The sequence below is a fragment of the Petromyzon marinus genome, chromosome 18 (assembly GCF_048934315.1).
Source record: "Petromyzon marinus isolate PM22_M1 ecotype Great Lakes invasive population chromosome 18, UKy_Petmar_22M1.pri1.0, whole genome shotgun sequence".
NCBI classification, from domain to species: domain Eukaryota; kingdom Metazoa; phylum Chordata; class Hyperoartia; order Petromyzontiformes; family Petromyzontidae; genus Petromyzon; species Petromyzon marinus.
In genome coordinates this window covers 7,391,479-7,416,470 of record NC_133684.1, presented here as the reverse complement: position 1 = coordinate 7,416,470, position 24,992 = coordinate 7,391,479, and the positions used below count along the sequence as shown (strand labels likewise).

General features: G+C 52.4%; 1 protein-coding gene across 3 annotated transcripts in view; it reads left to right on the top strand.

The window, feature by feature from the left end:
• LOC116943469 (TBC1 domain family member 1-like) overlaps nucleotides 1-24,992 on the top strand; it is an 88,682-nt gene that overhangs the window by 28,256 nt on the left and 35,434 nt on the right. For all 3 annotated transcript variants that reach the window (XM_076067842.1, XM_076067841.1, XM_032956259.2), the window contains exons 3-8: nucleotides 14,367-15,503; nucleotides 17,500-17,589; nucleotides 19,237-19,341; nucleotides 21,764-21,896; nucleotides 23,497-23,702; nucleotides 24,668-24,781. In XM_076067842.1, the coding sequence (XP_075923957.1) occupies nucleotides 14,367-15,503; nucleotides 17,500-17,589; nucleotides 19,237-19,341; nucleotides 21,764-21,896; nucleotides 23,497-23,702; nucleotides 24,668-24,781 (1,785 nt within the window). The remainder of the gene's footprint in view (nucleotides 1-14,366; nucleotides 15,504-17,499; nucleotides 17,590-19,236; nucleotides 19,342-21,763; nucleotides 21,897-23,496; nucleotides 23,703-24,667; nucleotides 24,782-24,992) is intronic.

The following is a 24,992-nucleotide window of genomic DNA, read 5'->3' as shown; positions in this document are numbered from 1 at the left end:
CGGTTTGTAAACATCGCCACTGGGGAGACAAAGGTGGCCGACCGTGGTGTTGGCCACTCAACCTCTCGTGCCGTGCCGGCCTTCATAGGTGCTCGCTAACAGCACTTGCCCCAACAGTATGGTCAGGCTATACAGGGGATCTTTATCTTTGTTTGAGTGTGAGGAGAGCTGTGTCTGTGTAGCGGTTACCGCACCATCCTACAAACCCGGCGACCCGAGTTCGATTCCCTTTCACGGCCAACACCAGTAACGATTATCCAAACCTGTTCTGGGCCTCCCCTAGGTCGACTCGGCCTCACATTAGTACCTGGTGGCAGTGTGTAAACATCGCCACTGGGGAGACGAAGGCGGCCAGGCATGGTGCTGGCCACCTTACCCCTCCCGGCCTTGATAGTTGCTTGCTACCAGGCCTTACCCCAACAGTGTTAAGGCTAAAGTGGGGGTCTTTGTGCTGTGCCGGCCCTGGAGAGGCACGGCGTGCGATGTAACGCCATCGCGGACACCACAATGATATGGGTGTAGTACTGGCCCTAGAGGGGCTCTGCGAGCGCTGATGGCACTACGCTTGGCGTGCAGTGCCAGCCCCTACAGGACAGGGTGTGGGAGTGCCGGCCATGGGAATGGGGTTACTAAAGGCCGTGGCGCTCTGGTTGACCCGAGAGGACACGTGACCGGTTAAGTGTACAAAGGGGCCCCGAGTGGGGGCTAGGGGTGGTCACGTGGTCGGGGTCCAGATCCTGCTGGAGGATTCTGGAAGGTGGTCGTGGTCAAAGCCGGAGCCAGCCACGCCGCAGAGAATATAAGCTGGGTTCATCTTGAAGAAACGTTCGTCTACGTCCTACGTTCTACCAAGTCTCCAACACGTGGACCTGGACCCGAGCTGTGGTCTGGTCCGTAGTAGCTAGTTATGTTGTAATTAGTGTAGTTAGCCTGGTGGTCACCACCATAGGTTGTTATTATGGTAAGGGGCAGTTACCTCGTGTGTTGGTGTTTAATAAATGCGTTGCCTCCAAGAGTACGTCTGCGACTCAGTTGAACTCACTACATTTGTATGTGTGTGTCTTTCTATGTGTATATCTAATCGGGGGACTTGTGAAGCAGTGGTTTGTGCAATTAATTTACAAACACCGCAAGTGTCCATTTGTCTTTCTGTGTGTGGGTACTGCCTCATCGCACTCAATGCTTGACAATTTGTGTGCGTCTGTGTCTAAGTGAGAGTGTGTGTGTGTGGAGAGGCTATAGTGTGCCAACTTGGCACAGTGGGGAGCCACAGATGGTACATCTTGCCAGTCGTCTCAGTCAACTCATAACATCTGGGTCTGTCCCATGACCTGCCGCCTGCAGCGAGCCTTCCACACAGCATCATCTCTAATTCGCCAACACCCAGATAAAGTTGAAGCTGATTTTGTTTCACTCGGTGAGAAATTATGAGGCTAGGGTGAGTCTCTCGTACGCAAGAGTGCCGTGGAGCACTTGTCAGTAGGTGGGCAATGATTGCTGCTGTATATAATGCCAATCACTCAGAATTGCATCTCTAATCGTTGGTCTTCATTGGCCGCACGAAATTATCAATGACCAATGAGATAAACACTGGCGCACGGACTCGCGCTCAAATTGCACGCTTCTTTTTACCACCCACTCTCCATCCGCTCGCTCACTCGCAGACAGGACCATAAACTAAGTTGTGGTGCCAGGCTAGGTGCAGTCTGAGGCAGAAGGTCACTCACGGGCATTAAAATGCGGGGGCAACTGACCGGTGTAACCGGCCAGACACACAAACACATATAAGCCTTTTGCACTGTTCGCCTTTTGGCGTTCTCTGGTCTGACACTGGTGAGACTCGGCTATAAAGAAGAGGCTATCTCTGGTGTAGGCCAATCATTAACAACGCATTTATTATCAGAGCGTGTTTGTTTGCATGTTCACCACAATTACTGTGTGTGTGGTTAATGTAGACTCGATTACTTGCAAATGCGTCTATTTGGTGTTTGAACATATTCACACCTGTTTTTATTTTCATACATACAGCCTTTTGCGGGCTTTAGGGGCAAGTGCTGTTCACGAGCACCTATTAAGGTCAGCACATTCCTATCATAGGAGCCAAAATTTTAAAAATAAATTACCACCGTTGACTGTCCACAAAGTAGTACTGAATTTATTGTCCCAGAGTGATGATGGGCTGATCAACCCCCCCAACCAGCATTTGGCCAGGAATTGAACTTGCAACTTTCAGATTGCTAGTCAAACACTCTCACGAGTGGGTGGATAGCTAACACCATGGCCCGGCCGCGTTTGCCTTAAAACTTTGTATATTGAGCAGTGTGAAGCAACATGCCCCATAGTCTGGTGTTCGTAGCCGCAGTCAACAACAACCGCCATTTGGCACTAAGTGGCGGGGACGTCACCACTGCTTGTGCCAGGCTATGTGCACTTTAAGGCCACATAACGTGTCGCAGTCTCACGCACACACTGACACAGGAGAGTCTTGTATTCTCCACTTGTGCATCTTCCGTGGTACTTATCTGCCTTTAAAGTGCACATAGCCTGGCGCAAGCACCGTGGTAACGTCACCGCCGTTTAGTGGCGAATGGCGGTTGTTGTTGATCTGGCTAAGCGCTGCCTATTGTTTCCGTGGAATATGGAAGCTGGGCAGTGTGGTGGTGCTATTAGCGTTGGGCACGCTGATCCATTGACTGGCAGGCTCGTTGTGCTGGCTGTGGGCAGGTGACAGGGTTCGTAGGGTTTCACCTTTAGTCTTTTGGCCCGTGCTCCCGTGCGTGGGCTCGCTAGGTGGGGGGGGGGGGCGTGAGAGTCGACAACGTGTCACTTGACCGCCGCCGCCGTGATCAATACCGAGAAACTCGCATGCCCCAAAGTGTCGCGAGTGGCAGCAACTGTACAGCGCACACAGCACAAGCGAAAACTGTCACGCGTTGATGTCACCAAAGGTAAATGTATTGAATGACTGGACGTTGAACTTCTCTCGTAGCCAGCCGTCCTCGTTGGAGGTGCGGGGGAAGGACAACAGACTAAACGCAAAAAGTAGTTTTAAAGAAATGAGTTTTAAATCTAGATTTCAAAGTGCATAGCTCCAGTGGCTTCCTAATATCGGAAAGAAGAGCATTACAGACGACTGCAGAAGCGTGTTTCGAAAGGGTGCAATGCGGTGAGCATCTTTGTTCGATGGCTAGCCAAAAGCTGTTGCGACTATGACCGGAATTCGCGTTATTATTTGTTTCTTGACGAAATCATCGAGGTATCGTGGTTCATTCGTGACAAGCACTTTTTGTTATGAGTGTGACCTTACGTCGCTCAGCTGGCAGTGCTGAGAACCTGGGGTCAAATCCGGATTTTCAGCCTTCCGGAGTTTTGAAACCCTCTGTACTGTAGAGCGCCAGGGATGGGATGGATGTTGATTTGGCTGTGCGTGGGATTGATGTTGGTGTTTATAATTGTCATCATCATCATCATCTGACGAGTTCTACTAAAAGAGTAAGCGCAGTGGCCGGGTGGCTCTGAGGTCGGAGCGCTGAGCCAGCTCTGACTGAGAGGCTGGGTTCGGATCCAGGTTTTTACCTGCACGTTATTTAAACCAGCTTCTCAGGTGTAGTCAGTTGATGATCTAAGCACCGTCACCAATGCCTGCACACAACAAAACCATCACGTCTAAATACAAATTTTAGTCTGCACAATATTTAGAATTTCAGTGTTCCAGCTCTGAGAGTTAAAATGATCACTTCCACCGCCATGCGATGGACATTGCTCTCGGTGGCCAGGGCGGCTGGGAGACTGGCGCCCGCTGTCCCTTTGGTGGCTTCCCATTCCGTGCGTCTCGTCTCTCCTGCGCTCAACGCAATGAAGGTGCTGCACTTGGCGGGTCTCTAAATTCGCTCGTCCTTACTACCCTGCCTGGCTGCCTCTGTTTCTGTCTTACCTGCCCCTCTTGCTTTCCTGTCACCTGCCCCAAGCAACCCACCCACCAACCAACCAACCTACGTGGAGCTGCAATTCAGCATTTGGCACACGAGCATGTTTAGTCGCAGAGACCACGCGACATCTTGAGTTGTGGCCAAATTAATCGCTTTATCATCATCGTGATCATTTCGTCCGCGGTGCGACCGGAACCACTCGTGGCCGAAATCGTGCTTGGCCACTCGCCTTTCCCCAGTGCCGATATTTACACACGACGCCAAGTGCTGATTTAAGGCTGAGTTGACCTATGTATGTTGAATTTTTTTCCCACTTTACGTAGCCAGCCAAGCTTTTTCCCTCTTTCTTCACACGCACCCCCCTGCCTGCCGCCGTCTCTCAAGTGAGCGAGCGAGCGTGTGAGCGAGCAAGCCGCAGGCTTCCTGTGACTGTTATTACCCCCGGACAACATTACAATAACGGTTTATCATCATTATTATTATAATCGCGGCGGCTGCTTGTGATAACAAGTATGAATACATTAAGCGACAGAATCAAGAGTGAGGCGGTACGTGTGCGAGTACGGTTTGGCTTTGGGCTGTGGTTGCTGCTGCCAGCCCTGTGCCAGGGGGACTGTGAGCGAGGCCAAAGTAAATGCGTGCGGAGTCGATGGGGAGTCGTGGGGGGCTCAGTGTGGGTGTGATGGGAACTCGGGCCGCCAGTTCTCCCACCGTCCCCATACTTCCGCTCGTCAGGCGAATGCACTTCTCTCCAAAGACTTAAGGCAAAGATCCCCGGTGTAGCCTGCACAGACTGTAGGGGCAAGTGCTGTTAGCGAGTAGCAGCACCTATATGAAGGCCGGCACGGCGCACGAGGGGGTGGGTGGCCGGCACCACGCCCGGCCGCCTTTATCTCCATAGTGGTGATGTTCCAACGCCGCACCAGGTACTCCTTTGAGGCTTAGTCGACCTAGGGGAGGCCCGGGACCGATTGAGATAATCGTCACTGGTGTCGGCCGTGAGCGGGGATCAAACTCGGGTCGCCGGGTTCGTAGCGAAGTGCGCTCACCGCTACACCAACGCTCCCCATGCACACTAGCAGGAGGGAGTCCCCCATCATGTTCTGCATGCCCTGATGATGTCACTACATTCTAACACGCACGTTCTTGCGATGGCCGTCAGCAACGGCTCGAGTTCGAGGTTGTGGAGTCTTTAATTTAGTACGACACAAAGGCATCGAGGGAAACCACCATATGCCAGTTTCATCCTCATTAGAACTCATCAATGTGCTATAGCCCGTCGTTGGCTACTATTTCTATATGTGTTTGGTGGTTGCGAGGGGTGGGGGAGAGGGTCTTGTGATGAGCAGCCTTCAATCTGCAGGGGTGGCTCAGAGGTCAATAGCATTGAGAACCTGGAGTCGACTCCAGGAAAAGGCTGCCCGTGATTAAACCAGATTCCTGAGTGCAGTAAGATGATGGTCTCAGCCCGATCACCAACGACTGCACTCAAATAATACCCCATCGCATTAAACGTGCTTCTGCACTTAATTTGGTTGCAATTCCAGCTCTCCTTGAGAATTCAAAATGCATTGGATTAAGGTCTGGAGACTGGCTAGGCCACTCCAGGACCTTAATGTGCTTCTTCTTGAGCCACTCCTTTGTTGCCTTGGCCGTGTGTTTTGGGTCAGTCATGCTGGTATACCCATCCACGACCCATTTTCAATGCCCTGTCTGAGGGAAGGAGGTTCTCACCCAAGATTTGATGGTACATGGCCCCGTCCATCGTCCCTTTGATGCGGTGATGTTGTCCTGTCCCCTTAGCAGAAAAACACCCCCAAAGCATAATGTTTCCACCTCCATGTTTGACGGTGGGGATGGTGTTCTTGGGGTCATAGGCAGCATTCCTCCTCCTCCAAACACGGCGAGTTGAGTTGATGCCAAAGAGCTCCATTTTGGTCTCATCTGACCACAACACTTTCACCCAGTTGTCCTCTGAATCATTCAGATGTTCATTGGCAAACTTCAGACGGGTATGTATATGTGCTTTCTTGAGCAGGGGGACCTTGCGGGCGCTGCAGGATTTCAGTCCTTCACGGCGTAGTGTGTTCCCAATTGTTTTCTTGGTGACTATGGTGCCAGCTGCCTTGAGATCATTGACAAGCTCCTTCCGTGTAGTTCTGGGCTGATTCCTCACCGTTCTCATGATCATTGCAACTCCACGAGGTGAGATCTTGCATGGAGCCCCAGGCCGAGGGAGATTGCCAATTCTTTTGTGTTTCTTTCATTTGCGAATAATCGCACCAACTGTTGTCACTTTCTCACCAAGCTGCTTGGCAATGGTCTTGTAGCCCATTCCAGCCTTGTGTAGGTCTAGAATCTTGTCCCTGACATCCTTGGAGAGCTCTTTGGTCTTGGCCATGGTGGAGAGTTTGGAATCTGATTGATTGATGGCTTCTGTGGACAGGTGTCTTTTATAAAGGTAACAAGCTGAGATTAGGAGCACTCCCTTTAAGCGTGTGCTCCTAATCTCAGCTCGTTACCTGTATAAAAGACACCTGGGAGTCAGAAATCTTTATGATTGAGAGGGGGTCAAATACATATTTCCCTCATTAAAATGCAAATCAATTTATAACATTTTTGACATGCGTTTTTCTGGATTTTCTTGGTGTTATTCTGTCTCTCACTGTTCAAATAAACCTACCATTAAAATTATCGACTGATCATTTCTTTGTCAGTGGGCAAACGTACAAAATCAGCAGGGGATCAAATGCTTTTTTCCCCTCACTGTAGCTTTCACCGCTCATATTATTGCTTTGACCGCCTGTATATAGGTTTGACTGCCCCTAAATAGATTTGACTGCCCCTATTATAGGTTTGACCGTCAGGCGACGGGCGCTACTCTCCGCGGCACTACGCGGGAGGGTGGCACGGAGGCCGCTCTGTTGGTAGCGCAGGCGGGCCAGGACCTCCCTACACTGCCACCGCTCCCCTGTGTAGCTCGTAACGATGCCGGCGATTGTGCTCGGTGTCGCCGTGGTGTGAAGGTGAATGCCCGTGGGTGGAATCCGGTACTTGCCAGCGCTGTCTGGCCTCAAGGTTACCTACCGCTTTTGGGAATAGTGGGGGGTGGGCACAGGGTAGGGGGAGAGGGGGGGTGGAGACTGGGATGTGAATAGCACGTGAAAAGAGCACACTTGGCACGAGGATCGGAGATAATGGAAGGGTGATTCATTTAGAGATACTGCACTAAGACATCACAGGCAGCACTGATAGAAAAAACTAGATGTTGATTAAAAACTTTTGCACGTCTCGCGCTAATCTCAATGCACTTAACAAGTCCTTCAACACTTCCCGTCTGTTGCCTTCGCAGTATCCGATTGTCTCTTGAGAAAAAAGTAAGAGAGGATAATTAGAAATGAGTGGGGTATCTGTAAATGGATTGGCCTGTACATTGAAATGGCACGGAGCATGCTAGCCAATCGGATACAGTACTTTGCGCAAGCCCAAACACTAGCCGCACGAGCCAATCGGAGACTCGGGCTACCTAATCATATCCCGGGGAACACTTTCCATACCATAGCCTTGCATAACCCTAGCCAAAGAGACTCGCGTTCTATTTCTAACCCCCTACCCACACCGGCCAATGAGACCCCATCGCCAACCGAACCAGCCACGTCCACAATCACATGAGCCAATCAGAGACTTACACTCTCGCCCTTGCTGTAGCCACGCTAGCCAATCGGGCACCAGCTTTAGCAAAACCCTAACCTAAGCATTAGAAATAAGCAGACAGTATGCCTCCTCCATATATATCTGACCCTCTACTTGAAATGGAGAAATATTTGTACGCATCCATCATCCACAGGAGTGCATAATTTAACAACGTTAGCCAATGAGACCCAAGCTCGAACGTGCTGAACCAGACTAAAGAGACTAAACTAGACATACCTCTATCGATAAGCACATATAGCACAACGGACCCTATGCCATCTTTGGAAGCTGTGTCCGCCTTCAGTACTTGCCCACGGGATGCCCTCCCAACCACAGACGGTGTCCACGATTCGGACGTCTACAGGTGACCCCCGACTTACGGCGGCTCGAATTTGCGACCCCCTCCCGCTTTTACGACCTTATAGTAATTAGGACCCCCCACAGTAATGACCACATCGCGCATCTACGACCACCTAACGACTGCTACCGACGCCGAGTCGATTGACGGGTGTGCGCGTGTGACGGGAACACTCGTGGCATATGTGTATGTGTTGATAGTATAGCTCGGCCGTCTGCAGCTGCGCTGAGAGCGAACACAGCGGATTCCACCCACCAGTTTCGGAACGCTCTTCACTGATTTGTAGTTTTTCTTCAAATTATTTTTGGGCATTTTCGCCTTTCGCTATGTCCGGAAGAGGAAATGTGGTGCACGTGCAGAATGTAACTTTAAGGATTTCAAATGTAAGTGTCTGTTTTTATCTTATCTTATATTTATATAGGGCTTTTATCCAAAGCGCTTTCCAAGGTTAATGAGTGGTACAATTAGGGTTACTAAAAGTGATACGGTGAATAGGGATGGGGTATGGGGAGGGCGGTTAGTCGGTATCGGAATTACGGGGGTGCCTAGGGGGATGGAGATCAAGGATGGGCCAGGGAGAAGAGGTGGGTCTTGAGGGAGGAGTGGAAACTAGACAGGGAGGGTGCTCGCTTAATGTGGAGGGGAAGTTTGTAAAGGTTCTCTTAAGTTACAATAAATGTGTTGGCAGGGTTATTTTATTTATTTTCGCGGTGATTTTTTTTTCATTTTTATCGTATGTGATGGGTTTCCAGGAACAAAACCCCAATGCATAACATTGCGCCCTATGGGAAATCGGGATTCGGCTTGCGACGCCTCGACTCTCGACCGACGTCCAGGAAGCAATTCGGAGGTCACCTGTGGTCTCCTCTTGAATGCACGATCACGGGTTTTTTTTTTGCTATTTAATCACCCAATCACTGTCGTGGATACATCTTTGTGAACGAGTGGGGCGTTCTCAGCCAGCCACACGATGAAGCGACCGCGCGCGCGTGCTCGCGTTTGTGTGTGGCACGGCTCTCCAGCGTGTTTGACGGCTGTGCGCCACACGTTGTTTTGGGCACAATGTCCCGACGTTTCGCCGCACGCGCCGGGAGTTTCCTAGAGAGCCGAAAACCAGCTCCGCGAGAAGCTCCCAGCACGTACAGCGAAACGTCGGACATCGTGCCTAACTTCTTGTTGTTGTCATCGTTGTCTTTGGTGACCAGAGATGCCGCTAGTGCTGCTGACTGTAGGATACCCGAGTGTGCGACTGTGCCTGCAGACCAGCACGGATGTTGTTGCACTTGCTGTTTTATGTTTTGAGAGAAGCTGCTCCCCTATTTTGATTTAAAGCTTTCGTGACTGCAGGGATTCATATTCTTGGTTCTTTTGGTAAAGTCACGTAGAAGGGAAATAATAAAAATATAATAAAATAAAATTATCACGACGTTTCGACTGCAACACAAGCAATCATCATCAGGTGTGAAAACCACAGCAAGAAAATTTGAAAAAAGTTACGTTTTTTTTTACGTTAGCACCACGGAGAGCGGTTTGGCAGTTATTCAGATGGACGGAGTCCATCTATGTTCGGAAAAGAGGAGGGGGGAGACGAGCAATCATCATCAGGTGGTTTTCACACCTGATGACGATTGCTTGTGTTGCAGTCGAAACGTCGTGAGAATTTGATTGTTTTATATTTTTATTATTTTATTGTTTCCTTTCTACGTGACTTTACCGAAAGAACCAAGAATATGTTCCCCTATTGTTGAGTCTCGGGCAAAACAATTAACAGCACAACTCGAAATACAAATCTGACAGCCAAATAATCTATCGTGTGGCTCGCTCCCTCTCTCTCCCTTCCCCGTACGTACGCCTCTCCCCTGTTTACTTGAAGCGAGATATGCGACGCAGCGGGTTGGCTTGCCTTTATGTGTGTGCGTGGGGAGCAGTAGTGAGCGGTTAGCGCGCCTCGCTACGAACCCCGGCGACCCGAGTTCAATTCCCGCTCACGGCCAACACCAGTGACGATTATCTGAACCGGTCCTGGGCCTCCCCTAGGTCGACTCGGCCTCAAATTAGTACCTGGTGCGGTGTGTAAACATCGTCACTTGGGAGACAAACGCGGCCGGGCGTGGTGCTGGCCACCCACCCCATCGTGTTTCCATTCCGGCCTTCAGCTAACAGCACTTGCCCCAACAGTCTGTTCAGGCTTTACGGGGATCTTTGTCTTTGTGGGGGAGTAGCGGCTGCGGCTGCGGTAGTGGTGTTCGCGATGCTGGAATGCGTTCCGACCACAATGCGTTTGCTCGACTCCGTCCGTGCGTAAACCGGATCTGTGGTCGCGCCCGAGCGTTGCTATTCGTGAGAGAGAGAGAGATGGAGGCAGCGGCAAGTCGCGATTCGTCAAATCGTCTATTGACTCTGGCGGTACTGAACGGGAACGCTCTCCACCGTTTTCATGGGAGAATCTCTCCACTCGCGGCTGTCCTGGCAATGCGTTGCTGTGCGAGATGCTTGCCAATTGAAGAGCTGAAATAAACTGGGGGGGGGGGGGGGGGCAAGAGGCGGGTGGGGGGGAAACTCAGAGAAATTTTATCTTAAGCGGCGGTTAATTTATTTTTTTCCGCAGCGTCGATGTTGATGAACGTGCTGGTCCTCTCTTTATTTTTTGCACGTGGGCACGAGGGTTACAATCAAGTGCATGATGCTGTCGGCCACCTCCACGGCAGCATCCGGGGGTGGTAACCGAGTGGCGAGGTTCGCTCGTTCCTCCAGAATGCAGAGCGTGGTCGTGTTTGGGGCAGTCGTCGGTGACGCCTCATCGGTTTGCACCTCGCTGTGCATTTGCGGTTTGTTTCGGAGGAGTCCCCTGATAGTTCCGTTTATGGGTCGGGGGGGGGAATATCCCCACACCTGCTTCTTGTTGCTGTTGTCGCTGCTGCTGTTGCTGGTGGGACACGGTTGTTGAGAGCGCACCTCCCCAGTGTGTCGTCGGGTCAGCAGGGCCGTTCTTTCGTCGGGTCTTGAACGTGGCGGTGAGCTCGCAGCCCTGGGAATTTCCGCATGTGCGTATCCCCTGGTGAGGGTGCTGCCACGTTATGTAATTGCTCCCCACCCCCACCGCCAACTGCGATAGGTTCTTGGTGCGCAGGCCTCGTAGCGTCCCCACGCCAGCGCCCGTGTGAAATAAGACGCGTGTATGCACGCTGGTGCGAACGTACACACACACTTCCATGTGAGTGGACGCACGTGCGTGCCAGTTCTCGCATACTTCAAAGACAAAGATCCCCCGTGTAGCCTTGAGACGTGCTGTTGGGCCAAGTGCTGTTAGCGAGGAGGAGCACCTAGCGAAGGCCGACACGGCACGCGAAGGGGATACGTGGGTTGCCAGCGCCACGCCCGGCCGTCTTTGTCTCCCCACCGTTGATGTTTGCACACCGTACCAGGTACTCCTTTTAAGGCTTAGTCGACCTAGAGGTGGCACAGGACAGGTTCAAATATTCATCACTGGTGTTTGGCCGTGTGAGGAAATCGTACTCGGATCACACCCGTGCCTCGCACAGCAAAAATTCCTCGAGTTAGATTCCTGACTGTGGTGGAGTTTTAATGCTTCTCCCCCTGTTCTGCTTCTATATCCTCCAGTTTCTTCCCATAGCCAAAAATAACATTAAACATTTAACCAGTATTGGCCAAACGTCTCGGTGCTGGCAAACTTCCTACGGAGTTACTGAATTCGGGCAATACACGGCAACATCACCACCTGCTGTGGAAACTTGGCAGGGCCCTCCTAGAAGAGAGTCTTGAGACTCACCGATGCTTTCCTCGATCAACGAGTATTATAATTCATGATAATAGTCTTGGCTTAAGAGACTGTTGGGTGCACATGCACCAACTTCTTGGCATCTCTCCTCCTATCTGTGCGTGTGCGTTTGCAAACGTGGCTTGCTGTAGCTCCGGTCACACCACCACTCTGTGTGCAGTTCCGGCCTTAATCGGTGCCCTCGAACAGAACGTGCCCCAGCAGCCTGTTAAAGGCCACACGGGGATCATGGTTAAAATCCCAACACATGCTTTCGCGATACCACCCACACCCTCGCACCATAACGCATACCCCACCACAACACAACCTTGGCCCCTTTATCAAAGACAAAGAACCCCCACATAGCCTTAGCAGACTGTTGGGGCAAGTACTCTTAATGAGCGCCTATGCAGGCCGGCACGGCTCACGAGGGGGTGGTTGGCCAACACCACGCCCGGCCACCTTTGTCATGTTTATACATTGCACCAGGTACTCCGTTTGCGTCGACCTAGGGGAGGCCTAGGACTGGTTGAAATAATCGTCACTGGCATTAGCCGTGAGTGTGAATCCCCAACTCGGTCCCCCGGGTTCATAGCGCGGCATGCTCACCGCTACACTCCCGCTCCCCATACCCCTGTATCTCACACAACACACACCCCACCTTACTCCACGACAACGGCATTATCAGCACACACCCTTGTGAGACAGGCGCACACACTTGACACACACACACCTATGGCATGCACACAGCCGCGCACAACACACACTTCACACTATCAGCATGCCTGCCCACCCTTGAGCAACCCCCCCCCCCTCCTCGTGCCACATCATAACCCCCACTCATTATTAGCACATACCCGCATGCCACACATGCGCACCCTACACTCCCACTCATTATCAGCACCACCCCCCCCCTCCCGTGTGTCATACACACCCACATAGTCAAAACGAAGACTAAGATCACACCCACGTACACATGTGCACACACGCGCCATACAGCCACTCGGTGTGAGTGTGAGCGGAGTCGGGGCGGTGCGAGTGTGAGCAATGGAGCGGTGTAAGCATGAGTGTTGTGGTGGTGTCGGTGTGAACACTGGGCGAGTCTCAAGTCAAGTTCAGTTTTTCGTGGAAAACCTTCTGTGTATCTTTGTGTGTTTAGCCATTTCCTGAACGCAGCCTCAGCTTCCGAGCATTTTGTGTTTGAGTGCTCGTTGAGTTATGAGTGGAGTTGTGGGTGTGTGTGTGTGTGTGTTTTGTGTACGTGTGTGAGCTCGTGTGTATGCATGTGTTTGAAGTGTTTTATTCTCTTTTTATGTGTGTAGGTGAGTGATTGTGTGTGTGTGTGTGTTGGTTAGTTTCTGTGTGTGTGTATGGCTTTCATAGATGCTCGCTAACAGAACTTGCCGCAACAGTCTGTTAAGGCTATACGGGGGTGGGGGGGGGGTCTTTGTGTGTATGTGTCGGTGCGCATCTGTGTGTCTATGCATTTGAAGGGGGAGGGTAGAGAATATAACATTGCGCTATGAACCCTGAGTTCGCATCAGCGACGAATAACTAAACCAATCCTGAGCCTCCCCTAGGTCGACTTGGCATTAAATAAGTACCTGGTGCAGCCGTAATAGGTGCTCGCTTACAGCACTTGCTCTCAGTCGTCGTACTTATGCATTTGGCAGCAAAAGTGGGAATTGGTTTGTGGGGCTGCCCTAGGTCACCCCCAATGTGATACCAAGGTCACGAGTGGGGTGGCAAAGGCTGCCTCGGGGCACACCCAAAGTAATTAAAGTTGTGAGATTGTGGCAAATTAAGTTGTTGAAAGTATATTTACTGTCAGGATTAGTAGCACAGTTGCTAAGTGGATGCCCGGTGGCTTTAACAACAACAATAATGCATCTGTAAGAGTCAACGCTGATTTCCTGCTCAAATGAGCACTTAATGAGGCATTGATGGTCATCTGCAGTTTACAGCCCTGCAGGGCCAGTGGTGGAAATTCCAAATTTCTATGACGGGGGTGAGTCTCCCATAGGACAACCACTCTTGACGTCCCCCAGAGAGTGGTGCTACTTTTTATCGACCCCAGAGGGAAGGCTGATGGGCCGAGTCACACACTAACCCCCCTCTCCCCCAGCCAGGATTTGAACTCTTGACCTTCCAATTGCAAGCGGCTCTCTCTACCACAGATCCACCTGACCACGGCTGATTGACAAGAAACTCTAATTGAATCTGACCCTTGCCCCCCCCCTAACTTCTTCCTCCTGTGTCCCCTCAAGATTCTGCCGTGGCATAACGGTCAGCAACGCTGCACTCTCCCGGCACTGCAGTTGAAACGATGGTGCAATTTTTTCCAATCCCCCTCCGCCTTCGTCCACCCAGTCGTACGAATGGGTAACACTACAATCAGTCGATCGACAGGCCCGCACATGGTGAGGTGGAGTCTTAGTACTCCCACCTCTACCAGGATTTCTAGCCAGCGTGGAAGAGTCGGCCAAATTCCTTCTTGCGGGGCTCTCTAGAGCCGCCCTCTGGCGGAGGCCCTGTACGCCAACAGTTACAGGAGTAAGCAATTGCAGGGGCTGCGCCTTGACTCTTTTTCCCATTTTACCTCCTCCAGGTCCAAGAAGTGATCAGCTGCATCCGTCAAGTGGGCAAGGCGGCCATCAAAGAAGATGGCCGTGGCAAGCCGGGGCAGCCAGCAGGGGTAGCGGCAGCGCCGGTGGGCAGCTCCGAGGCTCCACCGGCGGCACCGGCGACGGCGGTGGTGCCATCATCCGGCGTGGGCGGTGTGGGGGGAGCCCAGGACGCCTTCTGCAACGCGCACAAGTTCGAGGTGCTGTACCGCGGCAGGGTGAGCGTCGCACACAAGAAGGCCCCGCCCACACTCGTGGACGACTGCATCGCCAAGTTCAGCCTCCTTGAGTCGACGCGCTCACGCCTGCGCTGCCTCGATGACGGCGAGAGCAACGGCAGCCCGGCGCCGGCTTCAGACGGCCCCAGTTTCATTGCCGGCGGCGGCGATTCGCGGCGCTCGTCGCAGGGCGCCGACTGCGCCGACGGCCCCGGGTCGCAGGATCTCATCGGTGACGTCGGAGAGCCGGCGCCGCCCGTGCCGCCGGCCGCTCCGACGGTCTCCGCCGCCGCCGCCGCCGCCGCCACTGCGCCGTCATCGGCGTTGCTGGCCGAGTCTCGCTCGTCCCTCAGCTCGTCCTCCTCCTCCCCGCCCGCTGCCTCCGCCGGCGCCGACGGTCGGTGCGCCAAGACGTCCGAGGAGGAGGAGGAGGAGGACGACGACCTCGTCCCGGATGAAGGCATCGTCATCTCGGCCAGGCGGTTGGCGTGCAACGACAGCGCCGGTGGTAATGGAGGCAAGGCGGCAAGCGGCTTGTCGGCCGTGGCCACCTGCGACTCGCTGGCGTTCGACTCGGACCCCCTCGGCGTCGGAGTGTTCGCCGCCGTGGCGGCGACGAGCGGGCGGAGCGGCAGCTTCTCCTGCGTCGGCGGTAACGGCGGCGGTAACACCGACGGCGGCGGCGGCGGCGGCAGCGGCGGCGATCTGGAAGGCGTGCCAGATTTCCGAGGGCGGTGCTACAGCGCGGCGGGCAGCCTGCAGCGGAAACCGGCACAGGCGAGCGGCGGCGCCGGCGTTGGCGCTGCGGCATGCCGCACCGGCGGGCAGAGGAGGCGGCACGCGAGCGCGCCGAGCCTGGTGCAACCGTCGGACGCGGAAAAGAACCGCACCATGCTCTTCCAGGCGAGTGGGGTTGGAGGGGTGCAGAGTGTGCTTGAGTGCGTGGGGAGCGGTAGTCCGGCGGTTAGTTGCGTGCTGCGCTATGAACCCGGCGATCCGCGTTCGATTGCCGCTGGCAGCCAACACCGAAAGATGATCTGAACCGGTCCTTTGCCCCTCCCCAAGATCTACGTAGTGTCCTGTGCAGCGTGTGAACATCGCCACTAGAGAGACAAAGGTAGCCGGGCGTGCTGCGGGCCACCCAGCAGTGGCATGGTCTTTTTTGAGCAAAATTTTTCCTCCTTTTGATTTCGATTTGTACTCTTGGCGTCGCATCATCACGAAACCTAGAATCCATTTGGATCGCTCGCAGAGAACGGCCCGTGGAAGTGGATGTCACAGAGCTACCTCCGAGATCCCTACACGTGACCTGTGGGCCACACAGTAAGAGAGCAGCGCTTTCACCACTCGCTCTGCCACATGAAAGTTAAGGTTTGACGCGTGATTGCCAAACCAGTATTTTATATCTCAGCGCTGGAATTTGGCCAAATTAAATGCGGAACCAAGTTTAATCTGATGGTGGAGGGGGGGGGGGGGAGTTTGTGCAGTCATTTGTAACCGGGCTGAGATCATCAATTCCACTGCTTCTTTCCAAGTTTATAGCTTGGTGGTTGTGATATTTGACTCACAAACACCCTAGTGCTCTGTACGGATCAGAAACATCAAAGCCTGCGGACATGAAACGAGAGTGGTGTGGCGGGTGGGTGGGGGAAGGGGGGCAGACAGTGAGCCCCTTCCTTCTAAAGCGTCTCTCTCACAGTAGCCTCTGCAAAACTTGACCTTGACACCTGACCCCAACTTCTACCCAACCTCTGCCTCCGGTTTCACACGAGGGCAGGTCCTCAGATTAGCTGAGCTCCAAAGTCAAAATGTTAGGCTTGTCCTCATACCTTAAACAATTATCTGGTGATGCTGTTGTGTTGCTGCAATGGCAGTGGTGCAAGAGCACAATGCACAACAAAAACCTCAGACATTCGTCAATAAAACTCAGGCAAAGGCCCTTCTTCATAGCGCATAAATAGAGAGGCCTTAGAGATGCTGACGTTCATACATTAGCGTAATCGGCTGTGGTCAATCCACTTCTCCCAAAGCCGCTGCCATCTCTCGATGAGATCCAGCGATGTAACAATCATCGCTTTTTCTCCCCGCCGGACGTTCTGTCGGATGCGTCCCATTCTGCAAAACACACGGGGGAGGAGCGTGGCATATTGGAAGGGTCTTGATGTAGTTTCAAGATTCAGGTTTGTTTTGCTTAATCAGTGGCAAACCAGGACAATCTGCGGGTCAGCGCAAGAACACAAGTACATCGATGAAGCAAATAGAAATCGGAGAAAGAATAACCGCAATGCAGAAGAGGTCGAAAACAGCGCCCTAACACAATATTACACGAAAAAATAATGGTTTGACACACGCACATACATGATTCTTAATGCACCATCGCCACCACCATCTCAGTGCTGGCTCAGTGCCTCCGACATCGCCATTACGACCCCGTGTCTCTGATCCACTCGTCCGTCTCCAAGACTCGGGTGGGGGTTTCGTTTTTACTTGATGGCAGCAAGCGGAAATTAGCGTTGCCTTTTCTGTATTTAATCAGGCGAGTCCAGAATGAGAACCAAAGTTACCCTTTGCAAGGTGCACCTGGTTGATACCAGTTGTGCAAAGACGTCTCGTAGTTACGTAACGATAACGACGGTAACGTTATGCAACACCTGGCGCGGTGTCAGTAACACGAGGGGTGTTGGTCTCGTGTACGCTCGTTGTGTTCACGGCTCATGGATTTTACTTTGAGCGGTTGCCCGTATCATGGAATTTATGGGCAAATTGGAACTGTGAATGATTATGCTGGGTAGTAATCTGATCATCATGATCATATTAATGTTAACTCCTGTTATTATTATTATTGACTGTTGCTGCGGTGGTGATGGTCGTGGTGCTGTGGGTGGATCGTCGCGCGTAGGTCGGGCGCTTTGAGATCAACCTCATCAGCCCGGACACCAAAACCGTAACGATTGAGAAGAACTTCAAGGACATCTCTTCCTGCTCCCAGGTTTCTGCCGCTACTCCTCCGCTCCTTCTCCGCTCGCCCCCCAATCTTCGCAAGCGCGCCATGCATCTGTTCCACGTGTGCTCGGCGTCCCCCCGACGCTGGCCCGATTTGCGCTCACGGCTGTCGCCTGTCTCGCTGCTGCCAGCTCTGTCCCTCGGGCCTTGGCGCTTGGCGCTCATCAACTGTGTTTTGAAAGCCTACGAAAAATGTCACGAGTTGTCTTGTGGGGTGTAGAGTGCTGATCAGAATCTTTATTCATACCGGAGAAATCCGATGGGCTACAAAGAACTTTTTCACAGATGTCCAGTATGGGCGTGTTAGAAGGTTACGACAACAAACGACACAATAGGAGCGCAGTGTATAGGAAAGGTAAGCAAATCACAAAAAATAAATACGTAAAATAAGTCAAGTATATCAGTTAAAATTGCATATGTACACCAAATCCCAAATTTGGCCAAGGCACCAAAGCAACACCTAAAACAGTCCCAGACCACACCAAGACAACACACAGAACCTTCCTTGGGTATGTGGAATTTCCACCGCGGCCTTAGGGTAGTTTCGCTTCAGCACAGGGGCGGGCCCTAAACTAGCTGCCAGTCCAACTGGCGCCCTAAGCCGAACCATGCAATCGGCGCCCCCAAACCCAAAGGACAGATCTAGGCTGACGTTTTTAGTAAACTTGGAAAAAAAAAATCTAAACAGAGGCATGATTATTCGGTTTGTCCGTCCGTCCGTCTGACCAACCGATGTTACTGATATTAGATAAAATAGAGACACGAAATGTAAAGAATAGATTTGTACACTGCAACTAAACGATGTGTCAGTTTGATTTCAAATAAAAATGCATAAAAAAATGTTAATACAAATTTGTATTATTACAAATCCAAAATCATCCACGACTCTGCCACGAATTTGGCGCTCCACTTAACTTGGCGCGCCCTAGGGACGACCGCCTAGTTCGCCTAAATGAACGGGCCGCCCCTGCTTCAGCGTCACCGTTGCGCGTTTCCGCGTGGAGACATTCCGACTCGGCCCGTGTGACAGCTGCTCGCAGGCTACCTCTGCCGCCCGTATGGCGCCGCGAAATCCCAAAAGCGCGAGCGGTGAGGTTAGTAATGGGGTGTGCGTTTTGTCACAGAATCCTGCGGATAGTTGCGGCGTGAATAATGAATGACTGAGGGGGTTGGTGACGATGCCGTGCGTGTGCACGCGTGTGCGCTGTGTGTGGGTTTGCACGTCTGGTGTGGTGTGTGTGTGTAAACGTCAGCACTGGGGAGACAAAGGCGACCAGGCGTGGTGTTGTCCACCCACTTTCTTTCGTGCTGTTCCGCCCTTTATAGTTGCTCGCTAACAGCACTTGCCCCAACAGTCTGTTAAGGCTATATGGGTGACATTTGTCTTTGCATTTGTACATCCGTGTGAATGCGTATTGGTGTGTATGCCACATTTGTTCATCTGTCTGTCCACGTGCATTTGTGTTTGTACATCTATCTCTGTGCATGAGCGTGTGCATCTGCTTGTTCGTATGTGTGTGCTTGTGCATGTGTTTGTATTTTTGTATATACGTGTGTCTCTGATGCGTGTCCTCCTTGCTGCGTTGTCCGCTGTGTGTGATGTGCCCCCCCCTCCTGCTCCCCCCCCCCACAGGGCATCAAACATGTGGATCACTTTGGCTTCATCTGTCGCGAGAGTGCTGAGCCTGGCGTCACGCACTACGTGTGCTATGTCTTCCAGTGCGCCAGCGAGGCCCTGGTCAGTGCTGCTCTCTCACCCTTGTGACTCTAGCACCTAGCCTCCAGCCTTTGTAGTCTTAGCCCCTAGCCCTCGTCGTCTCTTCATCTTAGCCCTGAGCCAATAGCCCGAGGCATTGAAGTCCCAGCCCATAACCCTAACTCCCAGCCCTGGTAGGCCTAGCCCAGAGCCCATAGATCCTGTCCCGAGTAACCCTAGCCCCAGCCCTTATAGTCCTAGCCTCTAACATCAACCCTAGTAGCCATAGCACCAGCCCCAATCGTGCCAGCCCCTAACCCTTGCCCTAGTAGCCCAACACCTATTTCTATTTCCAGTCACAAAACTTTTGGGCCACCTTGTGTTATCGCCTTGGCCTGCTGCCCTTACACTCTGCTGCCCTCTACAGCCCACGATTGTGTTCCACACTCTCTCCTGCCTCCCGAAAGCTGCCCGACAGTCACACAGTTCTGCCTGTGGTTTATGACGTACGTACTCATTACAGCCCGTTCGTCAATCCACTGCTGGATGACGGCCTCCGACCACACAGCTCGGGCTGTGAGAGTTATGTGACCATACACGCTGGCCAGTGCGGGTCTGTGAAGTCGTGGAGGAGTGTAGACCTGGTTTGCAGATGTATGCCACCGTGTCCAACAAGACGACAGTGATAATGATGGTGATGATTAAGATGACGATGGTGGTGGTGGTGAACGACGATAGAGATCGGGTGGAGTAGGTGGATTTGGGAGAGTACCAAACTATAGTTTATCCCGGCGGCAGGTGGTCGCTATCTACGTGGCCTGTAATCCAACACTGTAGAGGCGACGGTTTGTGGATCTTTTCGATTTAAAGCTTTCGTGACTGCAAGGATTCATCTTCTTTGGTTCTTTTGGTAAAATCACGTAGAATGAGAATAAAATAATCAAATAAAATAAGACAATAAAATTCTCACGACGTTTCGGCCACAACACAAGTAGCCTTCATCAGGTGAAAGAACAGAACTGTCGGGATGATAGTGCTCCAATGAGCATTGTTAAGATTCGTAGCGTCTTTTTAAGCTCGGTGAGAGGCGTGGAACCTCTTGACAAAGGAGTTTAAGTATCAAAGCAGGAGAATTTAGCATTGAAATAGCTGAGGGATTAGCTTGTGACAGAAATAGCTATGTTAAAGTCAGAGTTTACCTATCAACAGAGGCATTTAGTATATTTCTGTCACAAGCTAATCCCTCAGCTATTTCAATGCTAAATTCTCCTGCTTTGATACGTTAACTCCTTTGTCAAGACGTTTCATGCCTCTCACCGAGCTTAAAAGACACTCATTATATAGTGTAGTGTATAACCAGTTGCTTTCTGATTAATAGCCCAACTTATTGCAGAATATATTAAGTACATTCATGATATTGATGTAATATACACTTAGTTCTTTTCACATCGGTTTACTGTATGAAAGTTGGGTAGTTGGAGGCCTTTAGCGTCCATATACTAAATGCCTCTGTTGATAGGTAAACTCTGACTTTAACATAGCTATTTCTGTCACAAGCCAATCCCTCAGCTATGTCAATGCTAAATTCTCCTGCTTTGATACTTAAACTCCTTTGTCAAGAGGTTCCACGCCTCTCACCGAGCTTAAAAAGACGCTACGAATGTTAACAACACTCATTGGAGCACTGTCGTCCCAACAATTCTGTTCTTTCACCTGATGAGGCTACTTGTGTTGTGGCCGAAACGTCGTGAGAATTTTATTGTCTTATTTTATTTTATTATTTTATTCTCATTCTACGTGATTTTACCGAAAGAACCAAAGAAGGTTTGTGGATCGCACAAACCTCGTGAAACTCCCTTCCCGTGGGCGTCAAGGAGGTGTGCCTTATCCTGGCTCGCCAGGGGAAGGCGGTACAGAAAAACGTGGACTCCGTCTGTTTGTCTGAGATATAGTGTTGCCACATCGCACACGTGTGTTTTCTGCAGGTGCTCTAGTTTCCACGTGCATACACACAAAATCATTGGCCGTTAACATCTTAATATATTTTGAGGACTGCAGAGCTTGAGGGTGGCTTGATGTTAACTACCTTGCATGATATACAGGAGGTCTTGGGTTTGATCCCGAACCTTGACGCCTGTATATTTGGAGTTTGCATGTCTCTCTCCCCGTGGTCACATGGATCTTCTCCGGGTCCTCCTGTTTTTCCTCCGCATTTAGAAACATGCGTTTATATTATTTGGCTGCTATAAATTTCCACATGATAAGGAGCCACTTCGTTGAGCTCGCATTTGTGGCCAGGTCGCTTCTGTGGGCTTTACCTGGTGAAATAAAAAATGGTTTACTTTTTATTGTTTAGTGTTACACCGCGTGGTAGCAGCGGCGTAGCGTAACAAGTTTGGCTAATTATCGAAGCGGCTTTCCCCCCCCCCCTCACCTGACCACGGTTGTCCGCGTGGGTCTCCAGGTGGACGAGATCATGCTGACGCTGAAGCAGGCCTTCCACACGGCGGCGAGCCTGCAGAACGCCAAGACGCCCGTGCAGCTCTGCGAGGCCTGCCCCATGCACTACCTGCACAAGCTGTGCGAGAGGATCGAGGGTGAGCGTGCCCAGAGATCCGCGACACTCATTTCCGAGTGTTTTTTTTTGGTTCATTTTCTCCATCACGGTTTGCCGAGCGCAGAAGCAAAGCCCCCGAAAGGCCAAGCGGGCCAGCAAAAAACGGCGCTCTTGATCGGCGTCAGTGGACACGAGTGTAACGAGGTTCGTAAGATTCATGGCTAGTTCCGTTTGGATTATAGATGGCGGTGTAGGTGCTGTATAATGTATACCAAGCGAGGTAGTTAACATCTCGCCACAGTGGCGAGATGTTAACTACCCGCTATACATTTCGACATGATTATAAGCCACTTTCGTTGAGCTATCATTTGTCGCCAGGTCGTTTCCGAAAAGAGTTACAGTGGGGCCTTACCTGGTCAAATAAAAACATAGTAGTAAACCGGGCGGGGGGCCTCCATTGCAGCGAAGTTGACATGGGCTCTGACCGGTCGACAGTCACTTCACAAAGAACGAATCCGTTGCGATACATTTGAAAACAACATAGAAAACAAGCACTACCCACGCGTTTGTGCAGGATACTCCGGGAGGGAGGGTCAGGGGGAGGGTGGTAGAGTAACGTGAAGGACGCTACTCATCAGTTGGAAACAGTCCACCTCCAACAACAAGGGAGGGCAGAGGAGCGACGCTCACAAAAACGAGCGGAGTGCCGGGTGGCTAAAATACAGCAGTTTGGCACAGTAGGGGGCACAGCTTGTGCACCTGCCAGTCATCTCAGTCAGTCAACCCCATGGCACCGGGGTCTGTCCAATGACCTCCTGTCAGCGAACTTTTGACACTTCACATGGCCGCAAAGTGCACCATGTCCTGGCACAGGCACCGTGGTGACGTCACCGTCACTTCGTGGCAATTGGCGGGTGTTGCTCGATATTGGCGTGATGACGGCATCACGCCAAGCGAACTCGGCCCGTCACCGCCGTGCGATCCAGGTGGTGGCGTCATTGCTCGGTGACGTGCAATGTCTTCTGCGGTTTATTATTTTATCGCGATTGCTGAGCACAGGGCCAGAAGGCCCGAATACTCCCAAGCGGCTTGAAATGAAAACAGCCATCTTGAAGATGTTAATGGATGAGTGAAAAAAGCATTTCTTGAATTGAGCAAGGTTATTTTAAGAACTTGGGGGTAAAAGGGGCAATGGGAGGAGGGAATTCCCAAGTGAAGCAGGACAAGGGATGAAGCAGAAAGAGAAGTGAGATGGCCTGCAGTGTGGTGAGTGAGTGAGTGAGTGGGTGGATCGGTGGATTGGGTGAGTGTGCATGGATGGTTTGGCCGAACGTGATTTTGTGACCAGCGGCATGGGTGAGAATGCCTTCAGTCAGGTAGACCGAGTCGTCAACGTGGGTGGAGGAAACTCGGCTTCTGAAGAAACCTCCCGAGCACGCGGAGCAAGACGTCGGACGTTGTGCCGAACAACACTCCATCCGGCCCGCTCGCATCGCAACCACCTCTCTCTCCTCATCTGCCTTCTCTCACCCCCTTCTCGACCCCCACCCAACACCACCGCTCACCCCACTCCTCAACCCCCCCCCCCCCCAAACCCTCCACCCCTCCCCTCGACCTCCGACCCCTCTGGCTGCCGCTAGGGCTGTACCCGCCCAAGGCGAAGCTGGTCATCCAGAAGCACGTGGCGCTGCTGTCGGACAACGAGCAGGCCGACATCTTTGAGCGAGTGCAGCGCCAGCGTCCCACGGGCGACCAGGACGAGAACGAGGTGGTGATGTGCGTCCTGCGCCAGGTGTGCGAGGGCAAGCAGAAGACGCACACGCACCTGGGCGACATGCCCCAGCAGGTAAGGTGGCGGCCTGCGGGATCTGGTGGCGCTGTCGAGGCAGCGGCGAGGGGACGACGGATCGCCGTGCTAATGTTGCGCAGCCTAACCCATTAGCGTTGGGGGGGGGGCGTCGGGGAAGTTGCCGTACCCCTGGCTCGCCAGGAGAGAAGGCAGTAGAGAAAAAATGCAGGCTCCACTTATCCCATCTGTGTGGGATAGAGCGTTTCCCCCTTACACATGATGGTTTTTTCCGACTCCTCTGGTTTCCTCTCACATTATTATTTGGTCGATAACACCTTAATATATAGAGGATCGCAGAGCTCGGGGGGGGGGGGGGGGAAGGGGCAATTTGACAATGGCTCACCGCATAGCCGCTGCGTTCCCGCTCGTCTGTGGTTCCTCTTCGCGTTTCTCAGTCGCTGTCTTCGATGTCGAGCGACTATTGTGCAGTGCCTTTCAAGTTAAAGCTATTGTTGTTTAGCAACGAAGCAACTGCCACGTGCAAGGCTCGAGTAGCGTGTGACGCCTCTAATCCACGTTCTTCCTCTTCTAGTCTCTCAGTGGACATCCCCAGGATGCACCTCCATGCTTCTTTGCGCATGGAGGGTGCGCGCGTCGTCGCCCGTGTTTCCGATTCGCGCACCGCAAACGGGTCGCGTGCACCGATTTACAATCTTACACAGACTGTACTGCTCGTGTCAAAAACGATTCGATCGCGGTCGCACGCACAGCCCTCGTGTCAATCCGCTGCTGGATGGGGGGCCTCCCCACGGCTGCGAGGTCGCGGGGGGGTTATTTGACGACCACGCTTTGTCTGTGCGGTTTGGCGATGGACGGAGAGCGTAGAATCGCCATACAACCGTGGATTTTGCTGCGCTCCCTCTGCCACCAACGAGGAGTCATTCCTCGCGCCCTGATGGTCGTCTTTTTGCCCCCTCCGCTCTCGCTCGACCCCTGACCCCCATCTCTTCGCTCGGGGTCAGCCGACGCACGGGACAGGAGATCTGCGCTCCTCTCCCAGCCAGTCCAAGCTGGACATCCTCAAGAACAAGGCCAAGAAGTCATTCACCAACTCCCTGGAGAACATCTTCTCGAGGGTGAGTGCGGGGGCGGGGAGGGGGCGGTGGTGAACGTCGCTCGTCCATAGGAGGCGCGACCAAACGGGATTTTGCGGCCAGGGTAGCTGGCGTGGTGGCAAAGCTCGCAGCACGAAGCACCTGGGTTCGATTCCCGATTCTGACACCTTTCCTTGCGGGGTTTTTCCCCCTGTTCCGCCTCCATGGGGTTTTTTTTTCCCCCGAGTTCTCC